The 26,386-nt window shown below is 43.9% G+C and overlaps 2 protein-coding genes across 13 annotated transcripts in view; one reads left to right on the forward strand and one right to left on the reverse strand.

Moving 5' to 3' along the window:
- LRRC74A (leucine rich repeat containing 74A) overlaps window positions 1–5,178 on the reverse strand; it is a 36,682-nt gene extending 31,504 nt beyond the window's left edge. The window contains exons 1-2 of one of the 5 annotated variants that reach the window (XM_075926816.1): window positions 4,604–5,178; window positions 839–964 (exon numbers count right to left, since the gene is read on the reverse strand). In XM_075926816.1, the coding sequence (XP_075782931.1) occupies window positions 839–964; window positions 4,604–4,640 (163 nt within the window). In that variant the 5' untranslated portion in view covers window positions 4,641–5,178. Of the gene's footprint in view, window positions 1–838; window positions 976–4,603 lie in introns of all 5 variants that reach the window. The other 4 variants (XM_075926815.1, XM_075926814.1, XM_075926817.1 and 1 more) reach the window with 4 other exon arrangements.
- The window catches only part of ANGEL1 (angel homolog 1), a 130,087-nt gene extending 103,701 nt beyond the window's left edge, over window positions 1–26,386 (forward strand). For 5 of the 8 annotated variants that reach the window (XM_075926811.1, XM_025181984.2, XM_075926813.1 and 2 more), the window contains 9 exons: window positions 14,567–15,166; window positions 15,700–15,926; window positions 16,927–16,996; window positions 17,572–18,005; window positions 18,780–18,906; window positions 20,203–20,313; window positions 21,356–21,425; window positions 21,949–22,112; window positions 23,903–26,386. In XM_075926811.1, coding sequence (XP_075782926.1) covers window positions 14,567–15,166; window positions 15,700–15,926; window positions 16,927–16,996; window positions 17,572–18,005; window positions 18,780–18,906; window positions 20,203–20,313; window positions 21,356–21,425; window positions 21,949–22,112; window positions 23,903–24,063 — 1,964 coding nt within the window. In that variant the 3' untranslated portion in view covers window positions 24,064–26,386. Of the gene's footprint in view, window positions 1–5,017; window positions 5,080–8,926; window positions 9,172–9,232; window positions 9,658–14,566; window positions 15,167–15,699; window positions 15,927–16,926; window positions 16,997–17,571; window positions 18,006–18,779; window positions 18,907–20,202; window positions 20,314–21,355; window positions 21,426–21,948; window positions 22,113–23,902 lie in introns of those variants that run through there. The other 3 variants (XM_025181983.2, XM_075926809.1, XM_025181985.2) reach the window with 3 other exon arrangements.

The following is a 26,386-nucleotide window of genomic DNA, read 5'->3' on the forward strand; positions in this document are numbered from 1 at the left end:
AAGGACAGCTGATGGCTGTATTTCTATAAAAAGCTGTCATTTGGACTTTCTTCATCGAACCCAGTATTTAGAGCAGAGGTCTCAAACTCCTGGCCCATGGGCCAGTCCCATCTGCAGCTATTGCACAATCCAGCCCAAGACTCTTGGTAAAACAGCGGGGGCCTGTCCATTATTGGCCCCCAAAGCCCACCTCTTCCTGCCATTGCCCCACCCTCTCCCCCCATGGTACCCAGACCTGAAGCACATGTCTTTGGGGATTACCAAGGGTGAGTCTGGCACCACATGGCAGAAGCGGTCCTGCTGCCCCACACTCCCCTTAATGGCAAGACAGGGAGTTTGAGACCCTGATTTACAGGTTAATTCTCCATATTGCTACATTCATACAATCGTTTAACCTCAGCACAAACTCCTCTCTAATTAAAGTACTTTTTGCCAGTTATATTTGAGGCATCTCCCAAACATCTCCATTTACTTACATTCTTCTGGTTTTTGATTTTCTTTCTCCTTTTAATGTATAGTACATTAACAAAGTGCTGATCCTAGGCACCAGATACCTTTACCATATATAAAATGGGTGCAGGGCTTGGTTAATCAGATCTTTACTAGCTTGAGGACTAAACCCCACTAGCTAAAGAATGATGCTCCAGATAGGAGGGGCTCCACCAGCATGGTCTAGAGATAGATCCCTTGGTGAGAAGTCCTCCCTTTTCCTACCCATACTGCTGGAAATCAGGAAGAGGGCTGGGATTCCTGTAATCACGGTGTCCTTAATCCCTGCTGAAGGACTCCACTTCCTATATTAATAGATTAGTTGAAAGCGTGTCCAGCAAATGCTCACCTTCAATCTCTAGGTCTGTGTCTGAGCTGTCTGCTGTCATCTTTTCTTCTGTCGGACTGTTGGATTGGTCAGCAAGCAACAGGGATTCCACAGACCGGCTGCTCTCAGACATTTTCTCATTCTTGTCTGGAATGAAACTGAACATCTTCATTTAGTGAATGCAGACTTAAAGCATTTGCAATACCCCACAACACACTGCAGATAGTACCATTTTCTCTAGTCACTGAATCCCAGAACCTCCTTCAGAATGTTTCAGATACTTTTTTCCCCGTCTCAACTCTATGTGCATCCCTCCCCTGCACTATACTCACTTGGAAGCTGTCATTGTTATATAGATGTTCTCACTTGAGCAGCTGGAGATACCTGGACATCCAATGGCTTGGCATCTTTTGGAGCAAACTTTCCAGTAAGCCAGCAGCCCAAGTTTATGGAGGGCTATTGTTCTCTTACACTAGTCGTTAAATGATTCTGGTGAAGTGCTTCTTCCCTCTCCCTGATTTTTGAAATAACCAGTCACTGGCAATCAGATCCTCCCAGCCCTTCTGTTAACTCTCAAGACAAAACTATGTCCGTTACTTTAAACTTTTCCTTCCCAAGTGGCTTTCTCTCATCTTGCATGCTACCTTTACTGTCAGTCTGAGAATGCTTTGTTGTGTACTTCAAGTAAGGCAGAGGAGAAATGGTTTGAATGCTACTGTACACCAGCATTGAGCTGTTACTCAGGAGCAAGACTTGTAACCAGATCCCAGTGGATGTGATACAGACTCTCTCACCTCCAATTCATAATTTATTTTACAATTAGGGAGAAAGAGAGATTGGAAAACTACCCTATAGGGGAATAAAATGTTATAAGAATCAAGAAGACTAATGCCACCACACCCCGTCCTGGCTGACAAGTGGCACTAGAAGTAGTTAATATTTATCTGTCTCTGTTTTCACTGTTAGTACTTTGCTGCTTTTTTCACTGACTTACTTTCCTTTACTGGCTGGGTTTTCTAGCCCTAATCCTGAGGGGGCAAAGAAAGAAAAAAAGTATCTCTAAACTCTGCATAAACAATTCAAAAGACATACCAAACAGAAGTGACTAGGTGAAGACATACTATAGGTTCTCTTGTGATCTTTCATTGTTATTGTTTATTTGTATTGTGGCAGTGCCCACAGGCCTTCTCAAGATCAGAAGTCCATTATGCTGGACATGATAATAAAAACGAAGCCCCTGTTCTCAGGAATGTATATTCTCTTTTTGTAACACTGATTCTTGCAGACTCCCACCACCCTCTGACATCCCTTGCTGTTGTGTGTCTAACAGAGCACCCAATCCAGTGCCACCTGAGTAATTCCTGAGAAGGAAGAGATATAGATTTGAACTCCTGGCGGCAAAGACCTGCCTTTTTTTCTGTGAAAAGCCACGCACACTGGTGGTGGTGTAGATGTTAGTACTATATCTACAGTGCTGTTCAAGAAAAGCAAAGGCAAGGATTTTAAATAGTGCAACATTTTATAAAATTAAATTTTTATGCACTAAATATATTAATATCTTCGTTGTTAAAGACACAAAGTGGGTGAGGTAGTATCTTCTCTTGGACCAACTTCTGATGGTGAAAGAGACAAGCTTTCAAGTATGCAGAGCTCTTCATCACATCTGGAAAAGGTACTTAGAGTGTCATAACTAAATACAAGGTAGTACAGATTGTTTAGCATAACTATATTATATTATATTTTTATTTATTTATTTATTTATTTATAAATTTAGCGAAAGATGCCAGATTGACAGTTCTGGGGAATCATGTCCTTTATTTATCCAGATTGCTGGTATTGCCAGAGTAGCATTACGACAAATATCCCCTTGATACACACTCAACGGTGTACTTCAGTCATGCTGGTGAGAGGAGTTTTCAGTCTCAGTGGCTTAGAGTGAGATAGGATTAAGAGTGCCAATTTTCTAATTTCAGAAAACAGAACACCTTGCCCCATCCATTGACCCATCCTTGCCCTGCTCCCTCTCGTGACCCTGCCTCCCACTCTCACAATCACTCTCACCTTTGCTTATGAGCTCATTTTCACTGCAAGGATCAAATAAGCATGCTTATTGTTTGGACAGATGTATTATGCTACATTCAGGTTTTATTTGTTATGGGACAGTAGAGTTGGCAGCAAAATAGTCAAAAAGAGTAATTTAAAAAACCGAAATGTCACAAAGGTTTTCTTGATTCTTTCCCTCCCTTCTTCCCATTTTTGTAACCAGCTCCTCGCTAAAGTTATTGTATTTTTATGTGTTGAAATTAGGACCAAACATTATAACAGCTGCAGTGGGTCCGTTAAAGGCCCACTCCTGAAGCCCAAATACAAATCTAGAGAGCAGAACCATAAAAATGCACCTGTCCAGATACCTAATTACATTTGTAGACTCCCACACGTACATGCAGATACACACATGTATTCATATGCACACATCTAGCATGCACTAATACATATACTTGCACGTTATTTGTTATTACAATTGTTGTTTAGTGCCTACAGAACCCAGCAAATATCAGGGCTCCAGGGTGATAGGTGCTGGACATACACAAAAAATAAAGATTCTGCAACAAAGAGTTTATAATATAACTAGACACAGGTGGTGAGAATGAATTATATATTGGCTCTTCTGCAATTACTGGTAAATAACATTCACCTTTTTAAAATAGTACTCTACTTTTAGAGTTCCTTTCTCTTTTAAAAACTTATGAAATGATTTTATGTCATCAATTTTATATTGACATATTTTATGTCATCAATTTTTTGTGTACAAGCCAGAAAAAGGAATAAAAGAATTTGTAAAGTTATAAAACCAAAATTTTATTTTACTATGGCCAAAAATCTTCCAAGTGTGAGTCTTATTGGAGAAATTAAATAGGAGTAGCTATACTCTGCTAGAATTTTAGGTCATAATACTACAAAGGAATACAGACCTTTTTGCTTCAGAGTATAAGCATGATGGCCAACTAGGGGCTCAGAAAATGCCACATTCAGTGATAGCGCCTGCACAACTAGGACCTAATCCTGAAAGGTGCTGAGCATCCCACATAAGAATATAAGTTATTAAAGTTAATGGTAGTTGAGGGTGCTACAGTACCTTTTCCCCGGAACTATTATAGAGATTTTTATTTTCACCTGATAGAGATCCCATATTAGATGGGTCATCAGTTTGCTCCAATATGGTAGGTCCTATAGTTCTACCTCAGTACAGTAAAACTCCAATAGTCCAGCATCCAATTGTACGGCACTCCTGATAGTCCGGCATCAAAATGGCAAGAGCCTAGTGAGTGAACTTCGGCAAAAAATGAGTCACAAGGCAACAGTGGCAGCAGCTGAACCGAGCGAAAAGGGTAAAAAAGGGTTAAAAAATGAAAACATCACAGTATACAGTATGTACAATAAAAAGGGTTAAGAACACTTTATATACAGTATATAATGTATACAGTATATATATAACCAGTTTATAGTATCTCCTGATAAGTCTGGCATATCTGATAATCCGGCACCACCTAAATCCCAAAGGTTCCGGATTATCGGAAGTCTACTATATATAGGCACTACACATCCAAATTTACTTCAGGTTCCAGATTTTTCATCAGTGGCTACCTAATAGCCCAATTTGAGTGGGGAATGGTAGTCATACATATACATAGAGCCCTGTTTTGGCAGTGGTAATACTTGTGGTGATTCAGATGGTTTTCCGTAAGATTATTTTAAAAACAATTTATTAGTAACTAAATATCCCACCTTCATCCTCCTCAGAGTCAGAAAACGCATGCTCCATGGTGTGTGTCCTTGTCACCACACTGAGAGCGCTGCTTGTTACTTTGCTTTTTGTCCTCTGCAAGTTAGTGGTTTACAGTCATCTCTGTCTGACACCCTATGACCTTCTCACACAAAACTCCTGCTTTAGCCTCCTGAATCTAATGATCAATTTCTGAAAACCTCCAGGAGCAAGGGTGTCATTTATAAGTTTTGTAGTCTTTATGTATACTGTTTCTGAATAGGAAGGTCACATTTCCCAGTCACTGGAGATGCCTGGGTCTTGTGGGAAGTTTTTGCAAGGTTCCTCTTTCATTTCTTCCCAAGCATTCCATGACCTCATCTAGACATTGTGACTCAAAATAGATGAAACTTATGACAAAATATCCTGCAGTCATATAATATCAGTCTTTGCATGCATCAGATCTCACTAAGTAGGATCAGGACTGGTCAGCATTTGGGTAAGTGTTTCAAGAAAGTGCTGCTAGTAAGCTGGCAAGGAGTGCTCACAGATCAGAGTCACTAGTGACACAATGTCCCAACCTAGTACATTTTCATAAGAAAAATCCAGTTCTGATCATTTGTAGTCTTTAAAGAACTCCCAGGACTTTTTGCAAAAATTGGTTTATTAGTCCCCATGTCCTAAATAGATTCCAACTTTCCCACTAAAAGTTATGTAAAGATATAAGCTATGTAAAGATATAAGCATCTAAAAGTGCCCCAAAGCCAGGTATTTATTATTTATCCAAGCAAACCTTAATTGATGCCAAAACTGAGGTTCCATTGAATTGTCAAAAGAATTGGATCCATATTTTTTTATTTATTTATGTACAATGTTAGGTAACTACTCAAAAGGCTGGCAAAAATATTTTCTTAACAGAGGAGACTTTTTTATAAAGGTGTAGGAAAACTATACTCAGTACATCCAGGTGCAGTCTTCCATAACAAGAGGAAGTCTGATAAGATACAGAGAGGTAGCCAAATCCGTAACTGGAAAAAACTTTAAAAAACAACAAATAGTCTTGCAGCACCTTAGAGACTAACAAAACATGTAGATGGCATCATGAGCTTTCATGGGCACAACCCACTTCTTCAGATGAAAGAAGATGCTTTATCTTCTTTCCCAATAAGTTTTTCTCATAGAGGTTTCATAGTTTATATATATTGCACTGATTGCTAACTTCTGTATAAAGTCTTTGTCCCCAAAGAACTAGGTATCTTAGACACATTGGTGGTTTTATTTACCCATATTTTACAGAAATCTCTAAAACATTCCAGTTATCAGAGTTCAAAAAGTGTTGTATTTTGGTGCAGAAGACTAAAGTGTTGCATAAGCCAATGGAAGTTTTGACCTTAAATTGCAGGCTCATTGTTTTGATTTTGTTTGTGAATAATTTTTCAGGAGCAGGCATTATAATTTTGATAGCTTGGACATTTGGTTGCTTGTGGTGCTAGTTAACATTCCTCACATTTCAGTGTGATTGTCCTAATGTTGTTATGTTCTTGGATTCTATACTTCTCTCAGAGGTCTACTTTTGTTTAAAAAATACCCAAGTAATTATCATTTGCTGTTTAAATAGCCTGCTGCCTCTGAGCTATTAGTATTATCACCTTCCATTTCTATAGCTCAACAAAGAGGAAGAATAATGCAGTTAGGAAAACTGAGTTAAATTACCTGCTCTGCCACAAAGGTCTTGTATGATCTTAAACAAGTCACTTTGTCTATGCCTCAGCTGTAAAATGGGCAGAAAATAATGTTCCATCCTCACAGCCATGCTGAGATAAATACAGTAAAAATTGTGAGGTGCTGAGATGGCAATGGGGGCCATATAAGTATCTTAGGCACAGTCATATCTGTACAGAGATTGGTCTGTGGCTTTAAAACAAAATTGTTATTTTGAAAACACTTTATGGCTCACTAATGATTTTTGTGTCATGCACTGAAGCAGTGAGTACAGGTTCTGTTAACAATGTATCAGCAATGTTCTCTATGGCTAGAGGTTTCAGAGTTGTTTTGATGACAATCTGATTAATGTACTAATCAGCAAGTGATGGGGTTGTTTTTAAGGGATGTCTGGAGATAGTCAGCAGCTTTAGTCTTTCCAGCTCCTTGTATTACCGTAAAACATCAAGGCTGTGTCTACATTGGCAAGATTTTGCGCAAAAGCACTTGCTTTTGCGCAAAATCTTGCCGCCTGTCTACACTGGCCGCGAGTATTTGCGCAAGAACACTGATGTTCTACTGTATGAAATCAGTGCTTCTACTGCAAATACTCTGACGCTCCCACTCAGGGATAAGTCCTCTTGCGCAAGTGTTCTTGTGCAAGAGGCCAGTGTAGACAGGTAACATCAATTTCTTGCACAAGAAAGCCCAATGGCTAAAATGGCCATCGGAGCTTTCTTGCGCAAGAGAGCGTCTACACTGGCACGGATGCTTTTGCGCAAAGACACATGCCAGTATAGACGTTCTCTTGCACAAATACTTTTAACGGAAAAACTTTTCCATTAAAAGTATTTGCGCAAAATCATGCCAGTATAGACGCAGCCCAAGTGTATACTTGCAGTAACAGGGCATATTGGTACTCAATTTTATGAGAGTTTAGTTTCAGATTTGTAATATGGTCAGAATGATGAATGCAGCAAAATATTGAAACCCTTCTCTTTCCAGGAAAAAACTATCTGGTTTCAAAAAGTGACAGGCTTCAACTTTCATAGGCTATAATTTGAGTATGACCAGCTGGGTCTGTTTGAGCTTGACTGAAGTCTTCTAGCCTTCTATTAAAGGAAGGATTGAAGGAAAAATAGGACAACATGTTTGTATGTTCATTAAGGTTACATATGATGACATCCCCTGCTTCAGGCTAGGGATGTGAATGGATAAGCAGTTAACCAGTGGAGCCAGTCCCCCACTGAGATCCTGCTTAATTGGTTAACTGGTTAAACCTAATGTTTAACCAGCTAACCGATCAACTGGGATTTTACATCCCTACTTCATGCTGTGCTTTGTCCATACAAATTTAGTGTAATATTTCATAAGATGCTGAAGAGTAACAATTACATTTGCGACGTTAGGAAGGCATCAGGCTCAATAGCTGATCACGCCTAAAATGACTTATCTGCAAAATTGTTCAGATAAGACTGTTTCTTTTGTATTCAGTTTCAATTGATATGTGATGACTGGTTTGAAAATACATGTCCAAAGACTTTTATGTGGGTTTTAAAAAAATTTGTCCATGTGTAATATGGGGCGTTCAACAATGTTTTTAGTGCATCATCATGTTCTTGTTCTGCATATACCTTACACAGCAGATGAGATGACATTATGGAATGCAGTCAGACATTACAGTATTTTGTGAATCACTGGCCAATGTGAGTGAAAAAGATGGTTAGGTTTGTGAATTCAGGGCGCATTTGAAGTTGTTTATGCCCAACATTATTAAGGTAATGTTCAAACTAGCCCAGGTAAGTGTACTATATGCTGCTCCTGCCTGATTTCCTCCACCAGACACCTCACACAGTTCTGAGCAGATATGAGTCATAGGTTACCAGGAATCTAAGTTTTCCCAGACATGCCCTCTTTTCTGGAACCCTGATCTCTGCCCAGGGAGATTTTTTCAAATAAGAAGAAATGTCCATGGTTTTTTCCGTGCAGATCAGATGTTGCAGCTCAGAAAGAGCCATCTCCATCCCGATTGTTTCCTCCTCTGCGTCCTCAGCTGCCAGATCCCACGAGCCATGGCCTGACTTGATAAATAAACAGACCTGCCATGCACTTCTCCGCTGGGCCTTCCTGCCCTGCTGTGGAGCCTCAGAGCCTGGCCAGGAGCCAGGGCAGGACCAAGAGCCTTGCTCCCTCCCTGGCCTAGAAAGGGAGACAGGCCTGTGTGTCAATTGACAGCCTAGTTCTGTGTCCTGGGCCTGCACCATTCGCCCTACCACTGGGGGGAGGGGAGGCGAGGGGAGACACTGCCCGCTGTCTCCAGAGTGAGGGTGCAGGCACCCCCAAATATCCGCCCTGGACAAACCCTTCCAGCACCTCCCAAATGCCTCCTCAAGAGCCCCCAAGTGCCCCTCCCAATATACACACATTGATTCAGACCCCCAATACCCCTACCGCACCCCCAACCTTCCCCTGCCCTCCCGCTGGTGCAGTGTCCTCTGTTCAGTAACGTGACTGTAACGCCGTGTGATTCCCCCGCAGGCTCGGACACAGCCCAGCTCCACAACGCAGACTCCGGCACTCCGGGGTGGAGACACAGGCCTGCGGGCACCAAGGGCGGGGCCGGAGAGCAGAGCCCGGGTACCACAGGCCTCCTCTCATCCCCCCGCTCGGCCTCCGGGACTGGCGGGCTGAGTCTATGCCGGGGCCGCGGGGCAGCGCTGTGCCAAGCACGGCCTAGGCCAGGCCGGCCGCGGCTCCCAATAAAGTTGTTGAGGCGGAGCCGGGCTGGCTCATAGCAGAGGCCGGGAGAGGATCGAGCTGGGCGGCATGATCGGCACCGTGCTCTGCTACCTGCTGCTGCCCGCGGTGCGGCTCCTCAGTGCCCTGCGAGGTAACAACCCCCGGGACTGGAGCCGCCCGCTGGCCGGCGGGCAGCCCCCGCCATGGGCCCCTCCCACGGGCCGCGCGGCACCGCCCCGGCCCCACAGTGCGGAGTCACCGCGGCAGGCTCCTGCCCGCGCCCACCGCCAGCGGCGTGTAGCCCGGAGCACAGGCCCTGCGGACGCTCCGGTAGCTCGCCCTGAGCGGCGGGTCGTGGGCAAACTAGATATCCCGGGCGACCCCCCTCAGCTCCCGGGGCAGGGTCACAGGCTTGCCCGTAGCCCCTCAGCGCCCGGCCTTCTCACGGGGGACGCAGCTTTCACCGTGGAGAGACCAGCTCTCCCAGGACCTCTCGGGTACCTCCCCCAGCTCTCACCGAGCAACCCTGGGGAGACCAACTGCCCCCAGGCCGCAGTGAATCGCCCCGGGCCTGATTGTTCATATAGCAAAATGTTGGCCGGGAGCAGGCAGGGATTAGAGTGGCCCTGAATATCAGGTATCGTGCTTTAATTTAAACAGTAGTGAGACTGAAGGGGTCATTAAATAGAAGCGAGGTGGCCCCTAAAACTAGCAAGGGGACCAGTCCTCCCTCCCAGTCGCTCTGTAATTAGCTCACTGCTAACCAGTGCTTTCGCCTCATTAGACAAGGTCCCTGGACTGAGGAACCTGGCTTTTGGGAAGATGGAGGCAGATCTGAGTGGCATCTGGAACTGTGCTCTAGAGCTGGTTGAAGTAACAGTTACTCTCTCTGCCTCTCTTTTAAAGGAGTTAAGATTCTTAATGGTCTAATTTAATAATTAATCAGAGGAGGGTTTAAAAGAGAGAGTGGAGGAGTGCTCAACTGAGAGACCATCTCCTCCAGCTTCTTCTCCTTACCCTGTATACAGGAGAGAGTAGTTCCTCCAGATTTTCTCAGGAAACTCCAATTCTGATCAATTAAAAAAAAAAGAAGAAAAAAAATAGGCATCAGCATGTCTATTAAGGAGACGGGTTCCTCTGGGCTAGTGCTGACTACTACCAGTAGAGCACAGATCCCCAATTTGTGGGGCATGCTCCCAGTGGGTGTAGAGGAACATTTGGGCAATATGGCTGGGTGCTGAGCTACCTTCCACAGGGGGAGAGTATCACTCAGCTTTGTTGCTGGCCGGGTGCCTAGAGATCTGCTCTTATCCCCTGTGCGTAAGGACCCACTCTGGGCTGTGCAGCTGATTAAGGTTCTGCATCTGCCCCAGGTGTGGCCGCAGCCCCCTAATCCTTGTCTGTGTCGTCGTCCCCCCACCCAGTTCCTGGAGCCATAGCCCTACTCCTGGGGAGTAAAGGGGGGGGGCATGAGATTAAAAGTTTGGGAACCACTGCAGTAGAGCATTCTTTTGGTGGAATATACTTGAAGCAAATACTTTTGAGAGGAATGTCTTTAGAAAATTATTATATTTTAATTAATTTTTTCTTCCACTTTATACATCCTCCTCCAAAAAAAAATAAAATAGGGTGCATCTAAATAGAAGTTCCTTGACACTACTTAAAAATACATTTTATACTTGCTTTTCACACATGCAATTATTCTGAAATATCTAATATCTAAATTCACAGCCTACTTTATTTTGCAATAGTATTAATGTGTAGACAAACTCTGATTTGTAGTTCCATTAATTTCTCTTAACTATTCCTATTCCTGAATCTCCAGTGAGCAATCTTCAGGTTAAAGATAAACTAATAGGCTACGTCTACACTGGCGCGTTCTCACGCAAAAACTTTTTTGTGGAAGAGTTCTTCTGCAAAAACTCTTCCAGAAGAGAGCGTCTACACTGACATGTGCTTTTCTGCAAGAGATGTGCTTTTGCTCAAGAGCATCCTTGCCAGAGTAGACGCTCTCTTGCACAAGAAAGCTCTGATGGCCATTTTAACCATAGGGCTTTCTTGCGTAAGAAATTCATGTTGCCTGTCTACACTGGCCTCTTGCGCAAGAACAGTTGCACAAAAGGGCTTATTCCTGAGCGGGAGTGTCAGAGCTCTGGTGCAAGAAGCCCTGATTTCATACATTAGAATGTCAGTTTACTTGCGCAAGAACACGTGACCAGTGTAGACAGGCAGCAAGTTTTTGCGCAAGAGCAGCCACTTTTGCGCAAGGTTGCACCAGTGTATACACAGCCATAGGCTACATCATCACTGTTTGTTTTTTGCAGAAGAGGAAATTCAAATGAAGCGCTCATTAGCAAATGTCATGCTCTCCTTTGCGTATTTTCTTCCGATCCTTTTTGTGATTTTTTTTTTTTTTTACGAAAAAAACCGTGGTGTAGACGGGGCCATTTTTCAGAAAAAAAACCCTTTTGCACAAAATCCTTTAAGCCTCGTTTTTTGAGGAATAAGAGATCTTGCACAAAAGGATCTTGCACAAAAATGGCCCCATCTACCCTCTGAATTTTTTCACAAAAACCTCTTCCGCAAAAACGATCAGAAAAGAATATGCAAATGAGAGCACAAGATTTGCTAATGAGCGCTTCATTTGCATTTCCTCTTCCCCAAAAAACAAACAGTGTAGATTAAAGAGTCTAACTTTCTTGGGGGGAGCAAGTTCTAAATGCCCTGCTAATGTCTGTGTAATATGGAGGCTTCAGTGACTCCGATGAACACAGTTGCAGCAGTATGGGATAGGATAAAGGTGGTCTTTTGGGTTGGAGGCTGTTAGCCATTATGGTTTTATAGGAAACAAATAAGCAGGGCAGATCAGAGCACCTGATTAATAATCTTGTGTTGGTATGCTTACTAATCAAATGACTGCCAAGTTCTTTTGATGAGTAAGTGCTCATTGTGCCCTCAGTCTTAAAATGGGATTTCAAGGTTTATCCTATTTACAGATCATGTACAGGCTCCCAGTGTAGTTCTGAACTAGATTGAGGAATCTATATCAATAGATTTAAAAAACCGTATTTCTATAGCATCTTTTATCCCAAAGAATCCCTAACTGATTCACAGATAGATTTTACTGTAGATACATAAAGTTCTCCCTGCAGCCTTCTGGGTGCTGCCAGTACTTCAGTGCTCTAGCGATACACCAGTATGCAATCATAGAGGCATCTGAGGGTATCCGCTGATTGTGGGGGGAAGGGAAGGATCTTTTTGGCCCCATTTTCTCTGTGTAATAACTTCTCTGGCCATCGCAATTACATGGTGCATACATGGTGAGAGCTCCATTCAACCCTCCATAGCAAGAGGAACAAGATGTGGGGATGGGATACTGCTGAAAGCAGTAACAAATATCGGGGTTCCTCACAGCTCTGCTATTGCTTGGTATAAACCAATTGGTTTGTACACAGATTCTAGGAGAGATGGATGCCTTTTCTTTACCATCTCTGATAATACATATATCACTAGGTTTCTAAATAGGATTGCAGAATATATCCTAAGAGATAGGGGCTCTTCTAAATCATTACAGTATGAATTAATGTTCATAATGATCACTATGACCTGCTTAGTGGTGACTGTAATGACCTTTCTGTACTCAAACTTACACACTTGTGTGCATTATTATAATACTTAAAAAAAAAAGAGAGAGAGAGCAGTCCTGTGTCATTTTAGAGGCTAACAAATATATTAGGTCATGAGCTTTTGTGGATAAAACCCACTTCCATCAGATGAGTTGGAGTTCTATTTATTAGTTCTAAGCTGCTACAGGACTGCTTGTTTTTAAAGTTACACACGGCTACCCCTAAGACATAACAATACTCAGCTCTTACTAGGGAGGGATGTTAAATTTAGATTAATTCATTAACTGAATAGTCGATGGGATTTCCATTGACTATTGGATTCGTTTATAAGGGCACCTCTGCCTTTGGACTATAGCAAAAGCCCTGACAGCCTCTTGCTACAGTTCAAAAGAGGAAGCCCCACAGGGAGCACAGGGCTTCTTTTTTGAAATGTACAAGAGCTCCATTAGGGGTTTTGTACATTTCAAAGAAAGCCCCCCAGGGAGCATGAGGCCACTGGGGGGGCCCCACTGGGGCTCTTGTGCATTTCAAAAGCAGAATCGCAGCAGAAGCAGCGCAAACAAAGACTGCTTCAGTCCCTGCTCATGCCATTTCTGCTGTGCCTCTACCTCCACTGGCCCCCATGGAGATGGTGCTGGGGGAACCAGCTTTTAAGCCAGCTCCCTCCCGCAGCACTCGCTCCTGTCCCTCCTGCCCCCACCTCTCTGATAAAGACAGTGGGGAGGAAGTGATTAGTCCACGGATAGTCGACTGGTCTCTTACATTCCTAATTCTTACTGTTACTAGCCGTTTTAATGTTGTGCCTAGATACTACATTGTTGAACATATTAGAAATAATGAAAATGTCTCTGTGTCGGGGCTTAACTTCTAATATTTTTACTTAGAAAATTCCAATAAAGGCTTTTAGTGATATTGCTGACTTGCATGCTATTATCTAGGGTGACCCTTTATTACAGGGTATATAGTATGAGCAAAGTATAGGAGAAGGAAATGAATGATTTGCAGAGAACTCAGTCTGCTAATCGGTGATGGGGATATGAATGTACAGAGATACTAGGAAAAATGCAAACGATTTCATCATCTTGAAGTGTATAAAGGGGAGATACGTATCTTTTTGTGTTGAGTGTGCACTGAAGAATTTTGGTCCATTACCTTTGTCATTCACTCCCATTCAGTGGTGAATATTTATCATGATCTGCCTACTCCGACCATGGTTTCTTTCATGGTAGCATTTCCCCTCATGGAGCTTTTCCATCTTTAACTTCTGTTTGTGCTTCCTGTGTTGGTCTCTCCACTCCTTTTCTTATATGCATTTGAAAAGACAATTCAGTGTAGAATGATTCTTCTATACTGTATTGGGTCTCTGCACTTAAGAAATTCCTGATACCTAAAAATGCTGTCATCTGAGGACCTCTAGTTGATTTCCTGAAAATTCACCCATTCCAAAGGTCAGCTGCTAGAACTTCCTTCCTGATGAAAATTCACCCATTCCAAAGGTCAGCTGCTAGAACTTCCTTCCTGATGTCTCCACTCCATGTGGCTAAATGTATCTGCATTTGGATGGAAGATGCCAAAGAAGAGCTAGCATTATAACTTAGATGCTGCTCAGCTGACCACTTATTGCATTATTTAAATAATATTACAAAACTAGCTTAAATTTTCAGTGTCAGTTAAACCAGCATCACCTTACTGAAGTCCATTGAATTGTATTGGCATAACTATAGTCAGAGTATGGTCCAAGAGGCAGTTTTAGTTACTCAGAACTCTAACCATGCACCTTTTTTTGAGAAGTCACTCAGTGCTGTTGATGAATTCAAATGATTCTGTTGCACCAAATAGTAACTGATTTCTCTAGACTAAATGAGCCAGTAAGTGAAGAGAGCTGTGGATTTTAATTGACTTGTATTGACTTTTTGACAGATGCTTTCTTTACGTGTCGAAAGAATGTGCTTCTGGCGAAGAGCCCGGCCACCCAGGTAGGGGACCTCTCTTCTGTTCCCAGCAGGAGGCAGATCCCAGAAGAGCAGGAAGCCCTGCTGCAGCAGCCGCTGGAGGAGGAAGCTGGTGGGCTACAGAGCAGTGAGAGTGTGCCAGCAGTAAGGAAGGTGTCAGTAACATTGACTAGTGACTGGCCGGAAGGCTCAGAGTTACTGATGACCAGTCTCAGCAATCTCAATATGGCTTCAGAGGTCACATGGTGCAGTGATCATCAGCTTGATGAGCTACATACCTTAATGTCTCTAGGATCAACGGAAAATGCTGTAATCACACTGGCAAAATTACCAGAAGAGGAAAGTGTGGTTGTGGTTGACAGTGCAGCCTGGGCAGCAGTACGGACACAGACTGATCATCAGATTAGTGGCTGCACCCTTTCAGCCCTGGAAAGGGAAGATGAAGATACTTCTATGTTAGGCTGGAGTTTAGCACATGATACAGCAATAGTGCCAGTGGAGGCCACGGCCTGGCCTCTTTATGACACAGGACAATTTCAGCCTTTTCCATCAGAGAGACCTTATCATGGTCAGTAATAGTACAGACCTGTTTGATTCTGCCGTGCTAGAGTGGGACTATGTAATGTAACAAACCTTTTTGATCTCCCTGCATATGAATGCTAAATGTTGGATGAGCTAGGCATATCTGCTCTTGCCGTTTGTTAGGCATAGGTTGCCTCTTTTCATACCAGGCTGATTGCATCTCTTGATGAAAATGGTAAAAGTAATCTTTCCTAATGGAAATGTCAGAGCTTCTGACATTATTGGGTTGGATAGTGCTGCTATTCACAGTTCCTTTACAATTATCATACGTGTCTGCCTCATACTGGAGGTGGCCTCCAAAGAATGGTTGAGCTTTTCCTCCCCATTAGGACTCTTGCCATCCCATCACTACCGACAGCTATTCAGATTAATCAAAGAAAAAATAATCCAAGGGCCCAGCTTTAGGGAACAAGAGAACAGCCAATACCATGTCTCCCAACTAGAAGGGGCATCCCAGGAAATGGGACAGGAAGGATACCCATCATAGATCTGACCTGACTTCTTCTCCCTTATATATAGAGATTTTATGGAGGGACTGGGAGGATCTCTCTGCACAGACGGCTGATCCAGATCTGGGCTCAGAGAATGGGCCTCTGTTTGAATTTCGAGTCATGTCTTACAACATTCTGGCCCAGGACCTGGTGGAGCAAAGCCCTGATCTCTACCTGCATTGTCAACCAGATATCCTGGACTGGAGTTACCGTCTCCCAAACCTCTTGCAGGAGATCCAGCACTGGGACCCCGATGTGAGTACTACCCAGGTCCTTCTGTATCATCTATCATCAGAATTTTTGGAGTGGAAAGCCAGAGCCTCTGAGGTTATTAGGGTCCTTGGTTACATGCCCACTGACTCATATAGCCTTACTAGGATCCATTCTTCGATTGAAGGGACTCAACTTTTACCTAGTAGAAGTGGGAGCAGGGCAGCCTGCTACAGTCCTTGGGGAGGATGCAGAATCTGTAGGGCAATTTGGAAGAAGTCTAGATATAAGGCCTATATGGGGGGAGATTTCCTGCTCCTTGCTGCTTCAGACTACCTTAGCATGCTGAGGAAGAAGTGTGCTCATCTCTCAGGATGAGACCTGAATTTGTTTCATTCTTGCTTGCCCACTGGGTAACTGAAGGGGAAATATGTGCTACAGAAATTGCCCATCATGCTCTAGCTCAGTTTTCAACCAAGTTTATGTGTACCCCTTGGGATAACCAAGCTTTTCCAGGGGGTATGTCAGCTCATTTAGATATTTGCCTAGTTTTACAACAGACTACCTAAAAAGCACAAGCAAAGTCAGTACAAACTAAAATGTTATATAGACAGTGACTTGTTTATACTGTTGCATATATTATACATTGAAATGTAAGTACAATAGTTATATTCCAGTTTGATTTATGATTATATAACAGAAATGAGAAAGCAAGCATTCTTCCAGTAATAGTGTGCTGTGACACTTTTGCATTTTTATGACTGATTTTATAAGCAAGTAGTTTTTAAGTCTGGTGAAACTTCGGAGTACGCAAGACAAATCAGACTGCTGAAAGGGATATAGCACAGTATTCTGGAAAGGTTGAAAGGCACTGCTGTAGCTGGAGGGGAGGTTACTTATATAGTCTTTCTTGGTGAAGAGGTTATATAGGGGAAACAGTTTTTCTTTCTCTTCCTCTGCTGTCTTAACTCCTCCCTCCAAAAAACAACCTCAAAGAAATTGCCAAACAGATGTGCTGTGAGCTATGTCTCTGCCTTTCTTCCAGGTTCTGTGTCTCCAGGAAGTGCAGGAGAATCACTACTGCGAGCAGCTGGAGCCAACATTCAGAATGATGGGTATTTCCCTTTCTTATCTACAGGTTTGATTGTGACTTGCTGAGAACACTCCATCTTAGTTTCCAGAGCTCTACTGTGTGTTCACAGAAGTATTTCCCACCCCAGATTTTGATGCCCACATTTCTGAAGCTATCTGTGCTCTTTTAATTGCCCTGTTTCTGTTGTAACTGATTTTTCCCCAGATTCGCTAATCAGGGCCACACAACTTATCAGGGGCCTGGTTTATGCAAAGAGAACAAAAGGCACTTGATGGTAAATGATGGCTAACAGGATAGCACTGCCTACAAAGGTATACGTGTGAGACAGAAGGAGAGAGATGGATGAGAGCATCCCTGGGGGCATAACTAGAAGTATGGGCTGAAAATTCAAAGTGGGTATCAGGGAAGTCTTCCTGCCAGTGAGGTTTGCTGGGCTGTAGGACAGTCCCTTGAGAGGAGTAATAGGAGTGCCATTGGTTGTGCTATTTAAATCCTGCAAAACAGATTTTCTATACTTCGTTACATCTAACTAAAGAGGAGTCCATGCTCCTGGTCCAGCCATTTGGGCCCTCCTGATGAGTGGTGGTTTCTTTTCAGGCTTTGTATGTGTATACAAACGGAGAACAGGAAAAAAGACAGATGGCTGCGCAATTTGCTACAAGCACAGTAGGTTCCAGCTGATCAGTGCCAGCCCTGTAGAGTACTTTCGGCCTGGCTTGGATATCCTAAACAGAGACAATGTGGGTCTGGTGTTGTTGCTGCAGCCTCTACTCCCAGAGGATATAGAACAGAAGGCAACAAGCCCCCTATGTGTGGCTAACACTCATGTGCTATATAATCCCCGACGAGGAGATATCAAGCTTGCACAGATGGCCTTGCTCCTAGCAGAGATTGACAAGGTTGCAAAAACTGTTGAGGGTAGTTACTGTCCTGTCATCTTGTGTGGAGACCTGAATGCTGTGCCTGACTCCCCATTGTACAAGTTCATCCGGAATGGTCAACTCTTCTACCATGGGATGCCAGCCTGGAAGGTAGGTATAGCTAGTGAATGGCATGGAATAGCTTTTTGGATTGCAGAGAGTGGAGTATTTATGTAATTGTGGCTCTGATCACTATTATAAGGCTACTTCCTCCTTATAAAGAATGAGTCCTGCTCAGCATCAAATTCATAGACATACAGTAAATCACATTCTGTGTTCCTAGCAAGAATGGAGGTTACCAAACCAGAGAGAATTTTTAAAATCTTCTTTCTTTTTCACTACTGATGTTTCTTGTTTGTGGTGTTAGTTCAGATGGCAAAACTTGACTGGTCAGTATTCTCCTTCATTCATCCATCACTGTTGTACTTAGGTGATAGTTAATGTAGGGGGAGGCAGAAATTCATATTCATGGAAATATTATCTAAATGTTTGGCCTAAAGCTAGTTCTGTTCTTGAAATATACATCCATGGGAGTACCGCTCCTTTACATGTATTCTCTGTGGCTGTGCACACATACCCAGCTTGCTCTCAGGCATTGGCTCTCAAATGGGTTTGAGCAAAATATTTCAGAGATTTGTTTTCTCTTTTCTCCCCCCTTTCCTTTTCACCACATGTTCCCTAGCTAGTAGGTGCATCACAGATTTATGTGATACTTTTTCTGTGCAAGAGTGCAGGGGTTTGGCTCTGTGTGGGTGCTGTGTATTCTCTTTGAGTGTGCTGTGCCTGTCTCATGAAGTTTCTGCTTTGTGATGTTGCTGGCCTTGCTTAAGCCACTTCTTCCTGGTGTTTTGTTCCCCTCACCTATACCCTGCTGCCTTTTTGCAGGTTTCGGGACAGGAAGACTTGTCCCAACAGCAGCACCAGAGGAAGCTGCAGACCCCACTCTGGCATAGCTGTCTGGGTATAACGGATAACTGTCAATATGTTACACTTTGTCAGCCAAAGAAATCAGGTGAGCTGTGGTGTGAACAGGAGCTCAACAAATACAATCATTTGGTGGATCTTGCACCCACTCATTGATCTGCAGGGCTGGGAATTATGCTGCACCAAGTGGTCTCCTTGACAAGGATTCTGTCATTTCGGAGTACCTGATTTGAATTGTATCACTTGTATGCCCCACAATTCAGGTTGGTTTTCTACCATCTTCCTGCACATGCTGGAAGCTGAATGTCCCACAGTACTTTACATATCATAGTTATATTTAGAGTAAGCTTGAAAGTGCTCATCTTTTTCTTCAAAGCACTATGTGGTGTAAAATCCATTTAGCCTTTCACTCAGCACTTAGGGTAAATCTAGACTACAGGCTTTTGTCGACAGAAGTTTTGTCGACAGATACTGTCGACAAAGCTTCTGTCGACAAAGAGCATCTAGACTACATCCAGTTCTGTCGACAAAGCAAGCTGCTTTGTTGACATGGCAGTGTAGACGCAAAGGACAGTTTACATGCAATAACGCCTTCTGTCGACAGAACTCTGTCGACAAAAGGCGTTATTCCTCGTAAAATGAGGTTTACCAGCGTTGACAAAACTGCTGAGTTCTGTCGACGTTATGTCGACAGAACTCAGCGGTAGTGTAGACGCAGGTTTAGTTTTGTCTACAAAAGTCCACTTTTGTCGACAAAACCCTGTAGTCTAGACACACCCTTAGAGTCCAGGTCAAGATGTTGTTGGTAGAAGCTGGGTGGTTATGAACACGCTAGAAATCAGGCTGAACCTATATCTTTCTTTTTTTCCCCCTTCAGGCAGGAGTTTCCTCAAACATCTATGCCGTTAACACCCCAAATGCCTTGCTTGGAATTTGACTGGTAGACAATTTTTTGAGAAGGGGAAGCTCTTAATTTGTGAAGCCTCCAGATATCACAGTGATGGGTGCATCAGCAATAGGTGTTAGAGTATCTAGGCTGCAGTCTAGAGCAGCGTTCCCTCTACATTTTTCCATCTGTGTGTGGAATAAATGTTATGTGCATTAGGGCACATGCAGATGTGTGCCACCAATGAAACACCTGCTGCCAGCTGTGGGCTCTCTGCTAATCTGCTGAGAGGCACCTGGATCTCTCCTGGGTGAATTATAGGGAAAACTGGTCTAGACTGTCTTTTCCTCTTCTATCTTAATGTCTATTCTATATTCAGTTTTTTTTGTTATGCCTATCACTGTGGCATTCATGTATTCTGGTAGTGGTTTTGGCATGGAAACCTAAAAAGATAGCTGACTTGGTTGTTTTCTTCCTTGAACTGACTCTGCTCTGCAGACAGACACAAGTACAGCCGGGACTTCCTGCTGCAGTTCCGTTTCTGTGATGCTGCCTGTGAACGACCTGCCCATCTGATTCTGCTGGAGGGTGTGACAGATGTTAAACCAGGTATTGGAGCAAGTTTTCCCCCACTTCAGCATCTTTTCAGTGGACATAAGCTTCCTTTGGCAAGACTTAAACCAATAAGTGGAGATCAGTTTTGGCTGCTTGTTGGCTGGATGAGTCCCTGAAAAGGCAAGGGCTTGGGAAGGTGGGAGCCCACCATTCCATCATACTCCCAGGTCACAAGTAGATTACATAAGGTCTCAGCAGCTTTGTGCTGGCCTGCTCCTTGTATTGCAAGTCTTGATTTGCTGATTTATGTGCTTTACCCTCTGTGTGGAGGAATGGCAGAAAGTTTCTGTCCTCTAGAAACTAATTTCTGTCCTCTAGTTTTGGAGTCGTGCAAGTATTTTTTCATTCCTTCTGTGTTTCCAGCTCCACTGGAAGCAATCTGTACTGGCACCTGAGCTGCTTCCATATTAATGTACATTGGCATCAGAGGGGGACCACAAGCTGGCATTAGATCTGCTACTAAAGAAGCAGAACCTCTCCTCATCTCTGGGCCTTTTGACATGCTTGGTTCTGTTCTCCTCATTCTCCACCTTCTTGTGCCTTGCAACCAATTTCATGATCCCAATTCTGTAACTAAGTTTGTCTGACAGCAGAGGTTGTAATATAGGCCCACAGGGATAAGTCTCTGAGCAATAGTCATATCCACAGTGCTAAGCACAGGAGCTGTTCGACCTAAGTAAGTTGGTTGCACTAATTTATTGTCAGGAATGGCCCATTGACCTCAGGGGTGTAGGAGTTTGGCTTGATTTTTGGCCTTGTATCAACTTGTTATTCTTTCAGCGCCACTGTACTTAGAGGCCTCTTGTCTGAGACCAGGACAGTTTGCATTCAGCTTTGGAACCTTACCTTGATTTCTCTTCATGTACTATCACTCCAGAGGGTGTCTTTCCTGGAGGCCATTTTTAGGATAAGATGGGACTGTTGAGGCAGGAATAAGAGACCATTTGGGCCCTGGGAAGAGCTGTCAAACTCAAAATGAGCAAACTGCTCCAGGCCCAGTGGCATGTTCATTTGGAATCTCTCTGCTCCTTTTCAGACTGTCCTGCACACTGGCCCAAGCATCTCACCATGGTGAATGATCCTAATCCAGAGCTGTTCTTCCCAAGGTAACCTGGAGGGAGGGAGGTTCAGCTCGTTCCTGTGAAGCTAGTGGCACCTCTCCTTGGAATAGCCGTAGTGGGGTGCTTGGAAAATGGGCACAGGAAGCTAAATTTATGTAAAGCTTAAAATAATTCCATGGTCCCTTCTCACACGCTAGAAAAAGAACATGTCAGGAATGGGAAAGAATCTGAAAAATCTGTCTACAGCTAGCCAGATCAATTTTAGGCTACACTGGCAGCTGGGAGCTGCCATGTCAATCCTAGGTTGGTGCTGCAAGTCAGGAATGCAGTGTCTTGGCAGGACTGTATCTTGGTGGTGAGGAAACCCCTGTCCACTCAGTGTTTTAGGAGAATTGACATTAATAGTTCTTCACTGATATGAGCATTACAGTGTATTGAAAAATATGTGTGGAAATAGTCTATAAACAGCTGCATCAGGAAGGTGGCTAAGTTTGCTTAGATTCCCGAATTGAGCTTTGCATCCCCCTCTCCCATGTGTGGGAATGGGGGATCTGTTTCTTCTCTGCAGGTCTCCAGGTGTTATCCGGCACGGCCTCAATCTGACCTCTGCCTATAGCCACTTCTTGCTCCAGGAAGGTCGCTCTGAGGTCACAACCATGCCCATGGGCCTTGGAGCTACAGTTGATTATATCTTCTACTCGACAGAACCTACTGAGAATGGGAACAAAGGGGGTGAGTGTGGCAACATGGTGCCTCCTGAGAGCTTATCCCAAGCATGGTAGGAGGGAGCTATGTGGCATAGGAAATGGAGCTGACCATGGCTGGCAGTGTGTCTACAGCATGACAGGAGTGGGCCACTGGGCTTGGCAGCATGTAGTTTCCAGGGATCTGCGCACAACAGAGGCTGAGTGAGGAGATGCTCTCTTTCCCAGTTGATGTGACAAAGGGGATAGAAGGGATAAAGTAGTTCTGCCTGTCCTGGCCATAGTCTTTAAGGGGAAGTCAAAGTAGAACACTCTGCTTTGAGTTCACTAAGGATGTTAAAGTTTAACTATTTAATGATAAGCTAATGCTAATCAGTTACTTAAATGGTTAAACTCACCAGTCGACCCCACCGGTGGCTGAGAGCCCTCTGGCAGTGGGGCCAGCTGCCAGATCTGGGAGACAGGTGGATCCTGCAGTGAGGGGCAGCGACTCTTCCCTCACTATTGCTACATTCCCTAAAATGTTTAACTATAACTGTGACTTAGTGGGGGTACTGTCTGCTCTGTAACTCGGTGTTCCCCTGCGCTGTGCTGTGTGATTCCCACTGACTCAACCACCTTACGTCACAGTAACTGATCACATTTTGATCAGTTATATGGTTAATGTTTTTCTATATTTTTACATCCCTAGAGTTCATTAGCATCTAACCCTAGACCAGCCCCACAGGTGGTTGCCTTGGAGATCTGAGCTCCCCTAGTAATTTGTGCCCTTCGATGCTGCATAGTCCACCTGTAGGAGGTGCCTCGCTTCACCTCCTAGGGTACATCTAAAGTACATGGCTCCGTCGACGGAGCCATGTAGATTTGTTTGTTCGGCAAAGGGAAAAGAAGCCGTGATTTAAATAATCACGGCTTCATTTAAATTTAAATGGCTGCCCCGCTCTGCTGATCAGCTATTTGTCGGCAGATCGGGGCAGTCTGGACGCTCCCCTGCCGACATGAAAGTCCTTTATTGACCTCCCCGGTAAACCTCATCCTACGAGGCATAACGGGGAGGTCGATAAAGGGCTTTCAGGTCGGCGCGGGAGCGTCCAGACTAGCGTGCTGAGCCGACAAACAGCTGATCAGCTGTTTGTCGGCTCAGCGCGGCAGCCATTTAAATTTAAATGAAGCTGCAATTATTTAAATCGCGGCTTCATTTCCCTTTGCCAATCAGTCTAATCTACATCGCTCCATCGATGAAGCCATGTAGTTTAGACACACCCCTACTGATACCCCCTAGAGGTATCATACTGTCTGACTTGAGTTGATGAGGCTCTGCAGCTAACTACATCCAACTCCCATTCCCTCAGCTCAGTGTGGGCTTTATGGTGGTGGAGTGGGAATAAAGTGGGAAGAGTCTTCTCAAGTCAAATTTTGTTTTTTTCTGAGCCAGTGGTTCATTGGACTGGCATGGTTAAGGCACATGTAATTGCCTGTGGTACACAAGTCTCTTCAAGTAGAGACCTAAATTCACCTCTTGAAACTTGAGTGCAACTAGCAAGAGCTTCCCTATGATCAGTTGTGTTATGACAGCAGTGTGTGCTGCATCTCCTGTGTGGGCTGGCTCATGAATTCATGTATCAGAAGCAGTCTAAGGTGCCTGTTGCTTTAGTACCAGACATGAAGAGGGACATGCTGTTTTGTATGACTGTCTGTATGGACATGCCCTTGCTTCCCTGACAGTGCAGCATATGCTCACTGTCCTGTGTCTGCGCAAGGAATTTGAGCATGAAGCTCCAGTCTCCATCTGACATATCCTTCCTGTTCCCTTGTCAGGTCGCAGGCTATATCGAGATGGAGCCCTGAAGCTGCTTGGTCGCCTCTCCCTGCTCTCTGAAGATGTCTTGTGGTTGGCAAATGGCTTACCCAATCCCTTTTGCTCATCTGATCACCTCTGTCTGCTGGCTAGCTTTGGCTTGGAGATCTCCAGTGCCTGAGAGAGAGGGATTATGTGGGACTCCTTCGATGAGCTGGACTGAATGCAGAATACAGAAATTGTGCATTCAGAGCCCTGATTGGCTCACAGGAAACTTCCTTTCCACTCCCCCACCTCTGCAACCTCATGTCACAGGAGCATGAGGGGGCCAGAAAGGCTGAGCCCTTCCCTGCATTGCTTCTCCATGGGACTCCATTGTTGGCTGATGCTCAGCTCTTCTCTTACTGCACTATTTCTTAAAGAGTCTCTGGCAATTAACGTCCTTGCCTGTTTGGTCCTGCTACATCTGTCAGATGTTCTAGCTGTGATGTTCTTATGCAGCAGGAGTCAACATGACTTGCACTCATTTACTTGTCTTTATGTGCTGCACCTGGGAAAGATCAGGTGCAGTTTTGAGACTCATATTGGCTTTTTTTTTAGTTGGCTACTTACTGCCAAGCAGCAGGGGCTGCTCCCAGTCATCTTCTGCCACACCAAAATGGTGATTGTTTTTTATTTCCCTGCAACCATATGTGGAATTCATTCCCTTTGGATTCATTCAAACATCCCATGTGCCACCTGTAACAAACAGGACCAAGCTTGATGATGACTTGGTAACAGAATTAAAGTAGCCTATACCTAGAGATAGGAAATGAAAGTTTCCACCAGGTTCACCGGGGTCTACACCCAGCACATACATCAGCAGAGTGAGAGTTCGAGTTTCAATAATTTTTTGTGGGGAGTTTTCTGTTGTTAGTAAGGTCTGACAAAAGAATCGGCGTGATATGGAAACGCTGGTTCTCCAGAATCATCATAAAAGCCCTAAAATTACAACAGCAGAAATTGGAGATCCTTTGATAGGCTTCCTCACTGCCTTCCTGACCATCTCAGAACTGTTCCTAGTACCTCTTCTTGGCACCTATAAGTCATAGAGAAGGATTTGCCAAGGTCCTTCCTAGAGGTTTCATGCAGGAGGAACAGTGGACTGATAAGAATGTGAATACCGAAGAGCTGTGGTCATAGGTATTCCCAGAACAATGCTAAAAAGAGAAAATGTGCCAGAGGAGGTGGAGCCAGAGGAAAGAATAGCGGCTTCCTCTTCCTTTTAGTAGGCACCTCAATTTGTCTGTCCTGAGACTTGACAACTACATTTTGCAGACCTGGTCAATAACCAGTACTACAGTGTCTTGGCCAAATACTTTTGTGTAAATATCATTGCCCCATTCTGGAGTCTGCACTGAAAAGGGATGTGAGCTGATAAGGGGCAGCTCTTCTGTATGAGATTTGGAGCCCTATCTGTTTGGAGCCAGAGTTTCAATATTTGCATCCCATTGTAGCCTTATTGTCCTGTGCTGAAATAATCACTAGGCAGCAGTGGCTTGTTGCTAGTTACTTTGTGAAGGTTTTGATGCTGGACCCTGCAGGTCAGATTCTTCAGCAAGGCTTGACTGTTGGTGCCCAGTATTTATCAATGAGTTATGAGAAGAATGTTAGTAGAAGAGTTCTCCACCCTTAAGCTCCATTTCTGGGGCTGAGAAATCTCCTGACCCCATTGTAGCAGGGTTTGGTTTTTGGGTTTTTTTTTGCGGAGAGGGGGAGAGGATGGATAAGAAGTTTGCAATAACTTTAACTGGGTTGTATTGAATAATGATTGAAAAGATTTCAGAGTTTTAAGTGTTACTTTCTTAAACTTATTTGAAAAATAAAATTTTATAATTTCAGAGAAAACGCATAGTAAAAGTGGCTGCTGGGGCTCCTAAGGGCAGAACCTTCTCCTTTTAGGGGCCGTGTTACACTTTGTTTGGACCATCAGCTATTGTTAGCTAGCTGTGTGAAAGAGAAGTGGGATTGGATGTTAGCTGTGTAATGGTTGTGGCAAGAAGAGGGGAGAGGTTGGGCTTAGCTCATATTCTGTGTAAACTAGGCATTCGCATCATCAGGCCACCAAAACATCCAACCCCTGGTGCCACTCTGGTATAGCTCATTTGGGCTGTTCTGTAAAGCTTCTAAACTAAAGTGAGCTCAATCCACTAACCTTTCTTCTATAAGTAGGAGAAGCTATTGCTGATTCCTAGAGCTTATGTTCAACCTTCAGTTTGTCTAAGCAGTTCAGCCAGGCCTTTGTTATTGGGCTCCCAGGTTATCTTTACTGTCGGGTAAGGGAGACCTGTACTTGTGTGAGAGGAAAAGGACACACTTTTCCTCTACTAACATGTTGTTGGGGGTGATGTCTGCCTGCCTGTAGGTGCTTGATGTGGAAAGTGGGTGACTAAGATTCTTTTATCAGAGGGGTAGCCGTGTTAGTCTGAATCTGCAAAAGTGGCAAGGAGTCCTGTGGCACCTTA

Source organism: Pelodiscus sinensis, chromosome 4, assembly GCF_049634645.1.
Source record: "Pelodiscus sinensis isolate JC-2024 chromosome 4, ASM4963464v1, whole genome shotgun sequence".
NCBI lineage: Eukaryota > Metazoa > Chordata > Testudines > Trionychidae > Pelodiscus > Pelodiscus sinensis.